The 14,493-nt window shown below is 40.8% G+C and overlaps 1 protein-coding gene across 1 annotated transcript; it reads left to right on the forward strand.

The window, feature by feature from the left end:
• LOC117501491 (zymogen granule membrane protein 16-like) lies at window positions 1-13,771 on the forward strand. The gene is made up of 3 exons (XM_034160387.1): window positions 1-148; window positions 9,359-9,485; window positions 12,987-13,771. The coding sequence occupies exons 1-3, from the start codon at window positions 1-3 to the stop codon at window positions 13,300-13,302; spliced, it is 591 nt and encodes a 196-aa protein (XP_034016278.1). The 3' UTR covers window positions 13,303-13,771.
• Window positions 13,772-14,493: the final 722 nt, after the last annotated feature.

Here is a 14,493-nt window from a genome sequence, read left to right on the forward strand (position 1 = left end):
ATGAGGTTTGCTCTCTTGGTGGCTAACGAAAATTTTGAGGCGCCAGGAACCGAGCAGAACCAAGAAGAGGATGAGGATGAGGAAGGGCAACTGCCACTGCTCTCCACTGACAAGTCTGGCCGTGCAGATGACATAAGCTCTCAGCTGTGTGAGGGTCCAAGGTGGCCTGTTCTGTGAAAATACCCTCCAAGGCCGTTCGGCAACCAACAGAGGAGTTTTAACAGAACCTGGATGGATCAGTACATATACACGTTCTGCTTTGCCTATACAAATTTCTTGAAAGAGATCCATGAATTTCACATGGAGCCAGCTTTTACCAGCAATTGATTTAAGAACTGGCGAAATCTCTAAAGAGCCATCATGAAAGTGTGGGACATAAATTTGCCATGGAGACATGGAGTGAGTTCAAGCAAACTGAGACAAGCGACTCGAAGATAGTAAACATGCTAGTTAAGGGACATTCATATATTTTGACTAAGTTCAGGTGGCCGTTTTTGGCCGATGAAAACCTCTTGGAACACAACACAAATACATGCAATTTGGTCAGTTTTCAAAGCAGTCAGACTCATCAATAAAGTCAATTTAATGTACAATGGTTCATTTTAGGTCAGCTTAGTGTATAAATCTCACTGTTCCAGGCAATGCTAGCGGTCAGGTGGCTGTTGGAAGCGAATTAGAGACAAAACAAAACCAGTTGATTTCACTAGACAATCAATACAGCCTGAGCTTGTTTTCATCGGGTGGCCAGTCGCGGAAGTACAAATTCTCGTCTTTGGATTCGCCACTTTGCCGAAAGTGACGTGTTTCCACACCAACCCACTGGCGGGAGTTTCTGGTTGTTTTTGATAACTGAGTTTGTACAGTGCATACGTAAATGGCACCACTTTCACTGTGCAGTCAAAGGCTCAGTTGTTGCTTACAGGGTTGGGTAGGATTACTTTGAAATGTAATCAGATTACAAGTAATCCAAATGTATTTACATACATACATGTAATCCACATGTATTCTTTCAAAGTAATCCTACCCAACCTTGGTCGCTTATTTGTGATCAAGAGTGTTGCATTGAAGTAAGATTACTGATGGACTTTCAGGTGAATATTACATTTGAAGACACCCCCACCCCCACCCCACCCCCCAAGCTGGGAATGTGGCAGAAGAGTAGCAAGGAGCTTTTGTGACGCACAAACCCTTATTTCATAGCACCCTCATAAAAATGCCAAGATCCCCCACAGCACCTGCAGATAAAAATCTCTGGAGCCGCCACTGAATATCACTTACCAGGAAACAAAAGAAGCATAACAGTGAATAATTATATAAAAGTACCTTGTGCCATTTACGAAGAAATGTAGCACGCACCTGTCGGTTTCCTTTTACCAGCACATTCTGGCACTTTATCAGTAAATCTACTGAAGCATCATCTGATCTTTATTCTCTGTACAGGAAAAAGAATCCAAAGTATTTTTTGCACACAGTGGCTGCCAGTTACTGGAGTTTCCACTCATCTGAATTTATCTATTAAGAGACCAAAACTATCACATCCAATAAATCATATCTATTTGTATATTGAGTTTTTGTATGTATAAAAGTCTGTAATATTGATCATTTGGGTATATTTTCTAACTTTAGCAAGTAAAAGTAGAAATAGTTGCACAATGACATTTAAATGAGCTTGTGTATTGGATATGTTGGCTATTTTGTTTGAACTGGATTTAATTTGCACCTATTTGGATGAAAATAGCATTAAATAGTTCTTAGAGAGTGCACAACCAGATGTTTTTTCATGACTTGAATTACACACTAATCTTTGAATAAAGTTATATACATTTTGGAAATTAATGTAGTGCTACAATTATTTTTTTCTGATCAAATTAGCAAAAAGTTTAAAACTAAAATCTGTTGATTTATTTTCAACAACGTTCCTTCAGTATTTTCAATATTTGCTGTACTATAAGTATATTCTGCCTTAAAATAGTTTTGCATACACTAATGTGCCGCTAACCATGTAACATATAGCATTGCCACTGTGAGACTAAATCATTGAATAAAATGATTAACCAATGAATAAACATTAACAGAATACATAATTTTTTTCAGAAATGAGCTTAACAGGTTAATTAGACACAAAAACAAGCTATCTTGACACAGGAACATGCTAAATGTTTGTTGTTGTTTTGTTTCAGTGCAACATGCTAACTAGTTAGGTCAGCTCTCTTGTCTTTAGCACATTTTGTTTCCTGGAACATAGCAAGGAATGTACAGGCTCTGGACACGCACAGCAAAAAGAAATTTTAGGAATGCATTTTGGGTGGCATAAAAGTGCTGTGAAGGAAGCGATACAGCCACACGCGTCGATGCTTTGACCATGTGCAGGTACAGTATAAACGCCTTTGGGGATTTTTTTTTTCTGTCTTGCCTCTATATATCGGGTTTAGTACTACACTCAACAAAAATATAAATGCAACATTTTGGTTTTGCTCCCATTTTGTATGAGATGAACTCAAAGATCTAAAACTTTTTCCACATACACAATATCACCATTTCCCTCAAATATTGTTCACAAACCAGTGTAAATCTGTGATAGTGAGCACTTCTCCTTTGCTGAGATAATCCATCCCACCTCACAGGTGTGCCATATCAAGATGCTGATTAGACACCATGATTAGTGCACAGGTGTGCCTTAGACTGCCCACAATAAAAGGCCACTCTGAAAGGTGCAGTTTTGTTTTATTGGGGGGGATACCAGTCAGTATCTGGTGTGACCACCATTTGCCTCATGCAGTGCAACACATCTTTGCATAGAGTTGATCAGGTTGTCAATTGTGGCCTGTGGAATGTTGGTCCACTCCTCTTCAATGGCTGTGCGAAGTTACTGGATATTGGCAGGAACTGGTACACGCTGTCGTATACGCCGGTCCAGAACATCCCAAACATGCTCAATGGGTGACATGTCCGGTGAGTATGAACTGGGACATTTTCAGCTTCCAAGAATTGTGTACAGATCCTTGCAACATGGGGCCGTGCATTATCCTGCTGCAACATGAGGTGATGTTCTTGGATGTATGGCACAACAATGGGCCTCATGATCTTGTCACGGTATCTCTGTGCATTCAAAATGCCATCAATAAAATGCACCTGTGTTCTTCGTCCATTACAGACGCCTGCCCATACCATAACCCCACCGCCACCATGGGCCACTCAATCCACAACATTGACATCAGAAAACCGCTCACCCACACGACGCCACACACGCTGTCTGCCATCTGCCCTGAACAGTGTGAACCGGGATTCATCCGTGAAGAGAACACCTCTCCAACGTGCCAAACGCCAGCGAATGTGAGCATTTGCCCACTCAAGTCGGTTACGACGACGAACTGGAGTCAGGTCGAGACCCTGATGAGGATGACGAGCATGCAGATGAGCTTCCCTCAGACGGTTTCTGACAGTTTGTGCAGAAATTCTTTGGTTATGCAAACCGATTGTTTCAGCAGCTGTCCGAGTGGCTGGTCTCAGACAATCTTGAAGGTGAACATGCTGGATGTGGAGATCCTGGGCTGGTGTGGTTACACGTGGTCTGCGGTTGTGAGGCTGGTTGGATGTACTGCCAAATTCTCTGAAACGCCTTTGGAGACGGCTTATGGTAGAGAAATGAACATTCAATACACGAGCAACAGCTCTGGTTGACATTCCTGCTGTCAGCATGCCAAATGCACGCTCCTTCAAATCTTGCGACATCTGTGGCATTGTGCTGTGTGATAAAACTGCACCTTTCGGAGTGGCCTTTTATTGTGGACAGTCTAAGGCACACCTGTGCACTGATCATGGTGTCTAATCAGTATCTTGATATGGCACACCTGTGAGGTGGGATGGATTATCTCAGCAAAGGAGAAGCGCTCACTATCACAGATTTAGACTGGTTTGTGAACAATATTTGAGGGAAATGGTGATATTGTGTATGTGGAAAAAGGTTTAGATCTTTGAGTTCATCTCATACAAAATGGGAGCAAAACCAAAACTGTTGCGTTTATATTTTTGTTGAGTGTATTATGCTTCTGAATACATTCTCATCTTTACACTCAAAAAATGGCTCTTTGGATAAACTCAATTCAGTTATGTGTAGGATTTCCATCTAATAAATATATGTAGCCCAAACCCATATAAAATTAATTTAGTTGGGACTACATATATTTATTAGATGGAATCCAATCCAATAAGTCACTTTATTTATTTATTTATTTATTTATTTATTTATTTATTTGAGTGTATCACACAAACAAATGTCTCACTGGATGAACCCCATTCAATTTTTGGCAGGATTTCCATCTAATAAATATGTGATCCCAACTAAACGAAATTAAATTATCTTCCGTAGATGTGCTTTATTTGAGTTGGGGCTACTTATGTTTATTGGATGAAAATCCTGCTCATAATTGAATTGAGTTCATCCAGTGCATCACTTTTGAGTGCAGATGTCCCCTGATCACCAAGAAATAACAGGACATTTAACATGTTAGTTAAATGTAGGAGCAACACGGTGGTTTAGTGGTTAGCAATATTGCCTCACAACAAGAAAGCCATGGGATCGATTCCCACCTGTGGTCTTTCTGTGTGGAGTTTACATGTTCTCCCTGTGTTCGCGTGGTTTTCCTCCAGGCGCTTCGGTGTCCTCCCACATCCAAAGGCATGTAGGTTAGGTGGGCTGGAAACTTTAAATGTCTGTTGGTGCCAGGGTGTGAATGTGTTTGTCTCTATGTGGCCCTGGTGTCCTGTCCAGGGTGCACCCCGCCTCATGCCGTATGACTGCTGGGATAGGGTCCAGCTCCCCATGACTATTAATTGAAGATGAGTGAATAGTTAAATGTACAGAGAAATAATTCTCTTCTTTCTCAAATTCTTTCACAGAATGTTCTCCATTGTCCTTTTCTCTCTGGTCATAGCGACAGCCTTTGCTGGCTTTGGTCATAAGTATTCAATGTTTTCACAGTTGTTAGTGAGTTGTTCATTAATTTAAGTAATGGGGAGTTTGAAGTTCAATTGTTGCTGATTGTTGATGTGTCACTGGGCAAGACTCTCAACCCCAAAAACCCGTAGCCCTCCATACATCAATGTTGAAAAAAGGTAGGGTGGGGGCAAAACATACTGGACTCATCTGTTTTTGCAAGTGTTTAATTTAAACATTTTGTTTAAATACTCAGATAAGGTTCAAATATACGAGGTCTGTTAGAAAAGTATCCGACCTTTTTATTTTTTTCAAAAACTTGATGGATTTGAATCACGTGTGCTTGCATGAGCCAACCTTGAACCTTCGTGTGCATGCGTGATTTTTTTCACGCCTGTCGGTTGCGTCATTTGCTTGTAAGCAGCCTTTGTGTGAGGATGGGTGGAGTCTCTCGTCGTTTTTTCTTTGCAAGGAAATGGAGGAACGACTGGAGCAGCGCAAATGCATCAAATTTTGCCACAAACTGGCCGACAGCCAGGTGGAAACCATTCAAATTATTCAGACGGCTTTCGGTGACGATCCTCTGGGCGTCACGCAGATTAAGGAGTGGTACAACCGGTTTAAAGACGTCCGCACAACTGTGGAGGGTGCGCCACGCTCCAATCGGCATCAACACGCTGAAACGACCGGATCATTTCCAAAGTGAACGCTGTGGTGATGTGGGACTGTCATGTGATTATCCGAGAAATTGCGGAAGAGGTGGACATCAGCGCTTTTTTGACACATTCCACTGTGAAAGAAGATTTTGCCATGAAAAGAGTGGCGGCGAAATTCATCGGCACGAAGCTGATGGCGCAGCAACAGCGCCTCCGTGATGAAGCCTCACAGGACATGTTGTGACATGCCCTGACTTGTCCAGCTTGTCCACAATTTCTCGGATAGTCACGACTGAAAAGCCACCGAAAGCCGTCTGAATCTTCCAAATGGTTGACGAGCTGGGCATGTTACAGCATGCCCAGCATCAACATCAGCGTGTTGATGCCGATCGGAGCGCGACGTGCCCTCCACTGTTGTGCAGACGTCTTTAAACCGGTTGTCCTTAATCTGTGTGATGCCCAGAGGATCGTCACCGAAAGCCATCTGAATAATCCGAATGGTTTCCACCTGGCTATTGCCCAGTTTGTGGCAAAATTTGATGCAGTCGCACTGCTCCAGTCGTTCCGCCATTTCCTTGCAAAGAAAAAACGACGAGAGACTCCACCCATCCTCACACAAAGGCTGCTTACAAGCAAATGACACAACCGACAGGTGTGAAAAAAATCACGCATGCACACGAAGGTTCAAGGTTGGCTCATGCAAGCACACGTGATTCAAATCCATCAGGTTTTTGAAAAAAATAAAAAGGTCGGATACTTTTCTAACAGACCTCGTATGGTCACTTATGGCATTGCTTTTTTTTCTTCATCTTCCTCATTCTAAAAACCTTAACTGTGCTCTGCTCAATTTTTTGGTGAAACATTTTTACACCCACAAATACTGAGTAAATTCAAAAACTGTGAAATTATTTCAATATACTTGATGATCTTGGTAAATCAAAGTAAAAATGATCATTATAAGTTGTCATTTCCAAATATTCTGAATGAAATTTACCAAACAAATTAAGGATATTTCTAAAATATAACTTGTTAACCAAATGCTAATTTATTTCAATTAAATAAACTTAAATAATAAATGCAAATTTAAGATCAAATTAATTGTAAAACGTTTCATATGGTATAGTCAACTCAAACAATCAACTGAACGTGTTTCAGAAATTTTGTTAAGGCGTATACTGTAGCTGTTTCTTACTGTGATATATACAAAGCCACTGAGTTAATTTTTAGAACTGATCAACCAACTTTCCCACATTTTTTGGCGATAACTCTTCTATGTTTGTTACTAGTATTTTTTTTGCCCTGTTTTATAATTCTACATATCCATCTCATCACTTCCACAACATCTGTCATCTTATCCTGCAAAATGTCAAGTTTGTGCTCACAAGGAGTGAAGGGAGTCTTCACTCCTTGTGAGCACAATCTTGACATTTTACAAACCCATTTGGGACACGTGGCATGAAATCTCACCACAGAATAGGGTGTCAAGCTCAAACAGGTTGGAGAAAGTCACCTCAATGGCACTTGCCACTGTCTTTAAGACCCAAATGATTGAATGTTGTGCTTCAGTGGGCAAAGGCAGAAGCAGAAGATTTTCTGGAAAGGAATTGGTTCTGCAATCCACATTATGCTGGATATGTAGTAACTGCTACAATAGCTGAAATAACAACTTGAAACATCCACTGCTATGTACGAGGATTGTTCCCTGACTACTGTGCATGTGCCATGCGCATAAGATGCTGCTTTCAGCTGCTCTGACAGGGACTTGACAGGCAAACTCCCAAATTAATGGAAGTACTGATAAGACCCTTGCATCACTTTTTAAGGCAAGTTAAAAACTGTTCACCAACTCTGGAAATATGATGGGCCCTGTGAGAGATGGACTAAGGTTTTCTTTTTCTGTTCAAGTTGGAGTATATGATTGTAATGTTTTGTGTCGGAGTGGTTTGTTACAAATTGTAATGACTTATTATTAGCATTATTTTTTTGTTTCAAACCATGTTACACTCCACTACCACTACAGAAAGTTAATTGCCCTTAAGTCCCATCCCCACCAGTTTGTGAAGAAAACATGGTACAGTCCAGAACTGTTAGTTTTTGAGATTTATTATTTTTATTATTGTTTTTGTTGTTGTTTTGTGTGTTTTTTCCAATAAAATGTGTTTTATCAATGGCAGCACGGTGGCTTTGTGGTTAGCATTAATGCCTCACAACAAAAAAGACCTGAGATCGCTTCCCGCCTGGTCCTTTCTGTGTGGACTTTGGATGTTTTCCCCGTGTCTGTGTGGGTTTCCTCTCACAATCAAAAACATGGTTAGGATCTGCTCTTTTCTCTGCTCCTGACCAAGGCAGCGTCTCTATATCTGGAGTTGGTCCCTGGGTGCCAGATTGTGACTGCCCACTGCTCCTAGTGGTTGGATTGTGTCTAACTGTAATTAGGATGGATTAAATGCAGAGGACAAATTTTATTGCATGAATGTACATGGTTAAGGTTGTTTTTCAGGTCCGTTTCATTGTGTGTATAAGTAGGGAGTGTGTGCATTCTGAAACTGAAGAGTGTTGCCACCCATTCCACAAATACAATACAATCTGCTGCCAGAGGACACAATTTAAAATCTGCAATTTTATGATTGATAATATTAATTATTAATGTAGTTTTTATGCTTATTTATTCGAGTGAGTATTTCAGTGTATAGGTGTGTTAACATTTTAACAACATATTCCATTGCATGGGCAGTGAGCCTGACCACACGTCATTTTGTGACCAGCTCTTGGATGCTCGACATGAAAACCATAACTGTGTCAGCTGGCAACTATGAATGACATTTGTATTCTGCTATTCGCTATTTTGTTCTGCTTAGAAGACTAGGCCCTCTGTCTCAGCCCCATACATTATTGATGACCTTGTTAACCACTGAGAATTGCCTTGACCACTCCTGAAACACTCTTCCAGTTGTTCCATCTAGACTGTGGGTAATAACTGCTGACTCCAAAAGAAAAAGAAATAGTTAGAGACTATGGTACTTTAAAAAGTTCTCACCTAGAAACAAGACTATCTGGAGGATCAAGATGTGATCTTCTGCGAAGGGATTGCAAAGCTTGAACATTGGTGACCCAAGCACTTTGAAGTTAGAGATTATGTTAAAAAATAATGCAAGATGTATTTTAAGGTTTTGTTATTGACTTTTAAAGTTGTTCATGGACTGGCGCCGTCTTATCTGGCTGATCTGGTGGAACCTTATGTGCCAGTCCAGGCTTTGTGGTTGCAGGATGCAGGACTTCTCTGTGTTCCCAGGGTGAAGAAGAAGTCAGCGGGTCAAAGAGCTTTTTCTCATCGTGCACTCACCCTGTGGAATGGTCTTCCTGTGACTGTGAGGCAGTCGGCGTCCGTGGACATTTTTAAGTCAAGACTTAAAACCCATTTTTTTCTCTTTCTTATGAGTAGTTTTTATTTTTTTATCTGTTTTATTCTTTTACTTCAGTTTTTAATTATGTATTTGATTTTTTTTTATTCATGTTTAATTATTTACTTAATTTTTATGTTGAATTGTTTTGTGTGAGGCGCCTTGAGATGGCTTTTGTTTTGATCTGGCACATTATAAGCTGATTAAACTGAAATTGAATTGAAGAACATGCTTTCTCCTGTGATGTTTTCTGGGTGACACAGAGGGCTTTTTGAAGTACCATCATAAGTGCATGTCATTCTGGATTGTAGGTATTAGTTCACTCATGCATTGTTTTTGCTTTTTTGTCTTGCTTCTCCTTTCAGACCGACCTAATGTCCACTCCTTTTCACCAGCTGTGGGATCAGGAAGTGGCACTGAGTTCAATCTTCAAGGCAATGACATAATCACAGCAGTGAGATGTTGGGAGCAGTACAGTAGCTACATCTCTGGGTGAATATCAAACCTATTTACCCTTGTTGGTTTTTCCTGTTTTTGTGTGTAATAACATATTGCTATAAAGCATCTATCTAAAAAGCAAGAAGCGTCTGTGTGTGGGTATGTGGCTCGCACATCTCTCTGACAGTTTGTCAGATCAACCTCAGCTTTTGGATATAGCTTGCACATGGCATGATGATGTGCATACTTTATTATGAAAATTTTGGGGATTTAATTTTCATTAGCTTTATTTTGATTAACATTGTATCATTCATACTTCCAAGATGGCGTGGCTCACTGACATTACTAGTAGTAGAGTTAAACAACATCATATAGTTCATATTGCTCACACTGTTTCACAATAAAATGTTTAATGCAAGCATCCTAGCAAATACTTTTACTGTGAAAGGCATGCTGTCAGTGTTCCTTGTGACTGAGTTTAACTTGACAACACTGAGGAGACATTAGCTTAGCCTGCTTCCGGCGTATGCGATGCACATTACGCTTGTGTTCGGTGGCCATTTTGTAACCTGATATGGTGGGAATTACCACTGGTCACGCCTTGCAACGCCATGGACGTGAGACAACGTGACCAAAACAGAAAAACATGGCAGCCTCCTTGTTGGAGGATGGTACTGTTGATGATTTGACTCCTGTAAAGCCAAAATTTATGAAAGGGATTCGTTTAGTTTTGAGCCACTCCAGACTAAGCCCCTGACATCATAAGTTATGCACCAATCAGAGCTCAGAGCTCTCAACCAATCACAGTAAGGGGTACCTGGCTCTTTTGAGCCACTCCAGGCTAACTTTAGCTAAAATCTCTTTTTTGATAACACCAGCAAATTTCTCACTATTTGTACAATGTTTCAGTAAATACGAGGTCTGTTAGAAAAGTATCGGACCTTTTTATTTTTTTCAAAAACCATATGGATTTGAATCACGTGTGATTGCATCAGCCAAGCTTGAACCTTCGTGCGCATGCGTGAGTTTTTTCACGCCTGTCGGTTGCGTCATTCGCCTGTGAGCAGGCTTTGAGTGAGCAGTGGTCCACCCCTCTCGTCGGATTTTTATTGCGAATAAATGTCTGAACGATTTGGAGCTTTGCTGCATCAATTTTTTCCAGAAACTTGAGAGACCTCCAGGTGGACACCATTCGGAAAATTCAGATGGCTTTCAGGGACGATTTTATGGGGATTACACAGATTAAGGAGTGCTCCAGCCGGTTTAAAGACCGCCCACAGCTGCTGAGAGCGTGCCGCGCTCCGAGCGCCGATCGACAGGCTGAATCAACCAGATCATTTCCAACGTGAAGGCTTTGTTGATCCAGGACGTCGTCTGACTTACACAAAAATGGCAGGAGACGTGGACATCAGTACTTTTTCGGCACATTCCACTGTTACAGGAGTTTTTTTCATGGAAAGAGAAGTGAAGGGATGCGCCACGGAGCCTTTCATGGCGAAGCACAAAACCACCTCCATGTTGGTCTCACAGGACAGCTTTGAGATGGCTTTCAGACGGCTTTCGGTGGTTTTTCAGTCGTGTGACTAACCGAGAAATTGTGGATGAGCCTGGACATGCCAGAACATGTCCTGTGAGGCTTCATCATGGCGTTGCTTTGCACCATGCGGCACCGCCGCGACACGTGGAATTCCTCCACACGTCTGTCTCAATGTGCCGAAAAAGTGCTGATGTCCACGTCTTCCGCAATTCCTGTGGAAGTCAGACGACGTCCCGGATAAAACACGGCGTCCAGTTTGGAAATGAACGGCACATTCCACTGTTACAGGAGTTTTTGTCATGGAAAGAGGAGTGGAGGAGTGGAGGAATTCCGTGCGTCGCGGCGGTGCCGCATGGCGCAAAGCAACGCCGTGATGAAGCCTCACAGGACATGTTCTGGCATGTCCAGGCTCATCCACAATTTCTCGGATAGTCACATGACTGAAAACCCACCGACAGCCGTCTGAGCCATCTGAAAGCCATCCTGTGAGACCAACACGGAGGTGGCTTTGTGCCGTGCCATGAACGGCTCCATGGCGCATCCCTCCGCTTCTCTTTCCATGAAAAAAACTCCTGTAACAGTGGAATGTGCCGAAAAAGTACTGATGTCCACGTCTCCTGCCATTTTTGTGTAAGTCAGACGACGTCCCGGATCAACAAAGCCTTCACGTTGGAAATGATCTGGTTGATTCAGCCGGTCGATCGGCGCTCGGAGCGCGGCGCGCTCTCAGCAGCTGTGGGCGGTCTTTAAACCGGCTGGAGTACTCCTTAATCTGTGTAATCCCCATAAAATCGTCCCTGAAAGCCATCTGAATTTTCTGAATGGTGTCCACCTGGAGGTCTCTCAAGTTTCTGGAAAAAATTGATGCAGCAAAGCTCCAAATCGTTCAGACATTTTATTCGCAATAAAAATCCAACGAGAGGGGTGGACCACTGCTCACACAAAGCCTGCTCACAGGCGAATGACGCAACCGACAGGAGTGAAAAAACTCACGCATGCGCACGAAGGTTCAAGCTTGGCTGATGCAATCACACGTGATTCAAATCCATATGGTTTTTGAAAAAAATAAAAAGGTCCGATACTTTTCTAACAGACCTCGTACATAAGGTGAATAAAATATTATATTTTCCCATAATTTGTAGAACATTTCATTAGGTACATAAACTGAATAAAATCTTATATTGGCTGTGAGTTCAAGTTTAAATAAACGGTGTTCAGGAGGTGGACTACTGTATTTCAAATATTCTAAATGTTTAACTGATAATAAAACTAATTTAAAAAAAAAACAATACAGGGTTCTCACCAGGATTTTTTTCACAGCATATCCTCCTGACTCCCAGGATACACATATTTACATATTTTCTGGTAGTCAGGAGGATATTGGGGATCTGAACGGGGCATGCAATGGTCATTGCAGCACAGTGTTGTGCCTTTTGAAATTTTTAACACTTTGAAACACTATTTCCTGCATTTTGAGGGGGACTTTGTTGCTAACTGGGACGTTAAATAACATGTGACATGTCTTTTAAAAAAGGAGGAGAAAAAAAACCCAGAAAGCCCACTATGCTGGTTAAATCACAGCATAGGGGACCCAAATGACAGCATAGGGGCTCCCTATGCTCAACTGCGCTGGTGAGAACCCTGCAATATGAAAAACTATATTCAAATAATAATATAAGTACACCTCTTTCTACATCCCACCTTCAAACACAGCCTCATAGAACCATCCATGAGAAATCTACTTCAGCTCCCAATTTTCTATAGGAATGCAAACCTCCTACGGGTACCACAACTAGTGTATTGAATTTTGGCTTTGCCTACTCGTTGTTATAATACTGGTTGTTGACCATTTCGCCACTTCTCCATGAGAAGTGTGTCTCAAAAAGTTGCAATCTTGGAAAAACATACACCACTGACTTGAACAGACCAAATTCTAGCTCCAGTACTTTACTACCTAATTGCTAGTATAACATATACTCATTGTCACTCATGTTACATTTCTGTTTCATCTTATTCAGGTTTCAATTGCGCTTTGGCTACATCTGGACTCCAATTGTTGGCTACGCATACGGATCTTCACATGAGATTGAACTGTTTGACGGAGAAAACATCATTCAGATTTCTGGGACGCACGCCCATTACATCCAGTCATTAATATTTGTCACTTCCAAGCATCGTCTCTTAATTGTTGGCAGGTCTGCTGGTCATTCCTTCAATATATATCCCAAATATATGGATAGCTATTTGGTCTTCCTTAGTGGCAGGGTTCATGGAGCGCTCACTGGGCTCATGGCCCACTGGGGTACTTTTTCACCAAACAGTACTGATGCCTGAGTATAAATGTTGCTATTTAAAAAAAAAAGAAAAAAGAACAGCTGTCCCAAGCTCATTCCCACTTAATGACACCTATGTATTTGTTCTCTTTTCTAGCACATTTTATTCACTATGAAATATTTCACAGACTTAGTCATGTTAATTCAATCATGCGACTTGTTAAGATCAGGCCTCTTACATCACTATTGTACATTTTGAAAATGGGGAAACTGAACCCTTTCCTGTTACTTTGAGGGTTGACAGAGACATGTTTTTTTTTTGTTTTTTTTTTTTTTTAATTTGTCCTTAAACGAGCCTGAACAAGCTTTTGATTTTAAACTACTCAGACTGCAAAAACTGAAAGACCTTTAAGCATTTTCTTTATTTTATTTCTTTTTATTTGTGATTTACTGAGACTGTTTCAATCATGGAATGTAAAAAAACAACAAAAAGAAAATAGCACTGAGAAAACACAACTGTATAAAAAAATTTACTATTTTGGGACAGATGGTAGAATGTTGTTCAGAAACAAGAAAGTTGATGAATACTCTTGAATACAGTTCAGAATATTCCTGAAAGTCAAAGTATCCTTGATAGATACTGAATCCCAACCCAGTTAAGCAATCTGGTTGTTATGGGGAACGTTTAAGGTAATTAGATAAATAAGATGTTTAGATAAATAAGATTTTGATGCTTGATATATATTTTAAATTGGGCAATCACTTTCCTCACAATGTTTGAATTGGTCAAACTGACCAGGTTTTACATTGTAGTTAAGGGTATTCTTGTATTCTGAATTTAGTGCTTAATTAATTTATTGTTTGCACATTTGTTGACTGTACCATTAAAAATTGTGAATGGGGGAGAAAAAAATGTTCATCTAATGTCTCTAACCATTTGGGGGTTTCATTTCATCAAGCCCAAATCATACAATGTATACCTTTTGCATGTTCTCACTGCTGGCATGTGTAACCACCTCAATCAAATGTGCTTATTTGCACACGAAAACAGTTTTAAGAGTACTGTTATTCTTGGCAATGACAGTTTCTTCAATTGTGATAAATAGTGTGAGTTTTTGAGCGAGTTCAAGCAGACCACTCCACCAGTTCTACACCATATATGCCTCAATGCACATGCTTCCAACTAAAACACATGCTACATGATCCACTAAACACTCCATCCAAATTGGGTGGGCTATTTTAAAATGCTAAT

Source organism: Thalassophryne amazonica, chromosome 20 (assembly GCF_902500255.1).
Source record: "Thalassophryne amazonica chromosome 20, fThaAma1.1, whole genome shotgun sequence".
Classification (NCBI taxonomy): domain Eukaryota; kingdom Metazoa; phylum Chordata; class Actinopteri; order Batrachoidiformes; family Batrachoididae; genus Thalassophryne; species Thalassophryne amazonica.

Excerpts from the sequence above, each read along its gene's own strand:
- LOC117501491 (XM_034160387.1), top strand. The coding sequence starts at position 1 with ATGAGGTTTGCTCTCTTGGTGGCTAACGAAAATTTTGAGGCGCCAGGA. Across the intron at positions 149-9,358 it reads TGACATAAGCTCTCAGCTGT|ACCGACCTAATGTCCACTCC; the intron begins GTGAGGGTCCAA and ends TTCTCCTTTCAG. Across the intron at positions 9,486-12,986 it reads TACAGTAGCTACATCTCTGG|GTTTCAATTGCGCTTTGGCT; the intron begins GTGAATATCAAA and ends CATCTTATTCAG.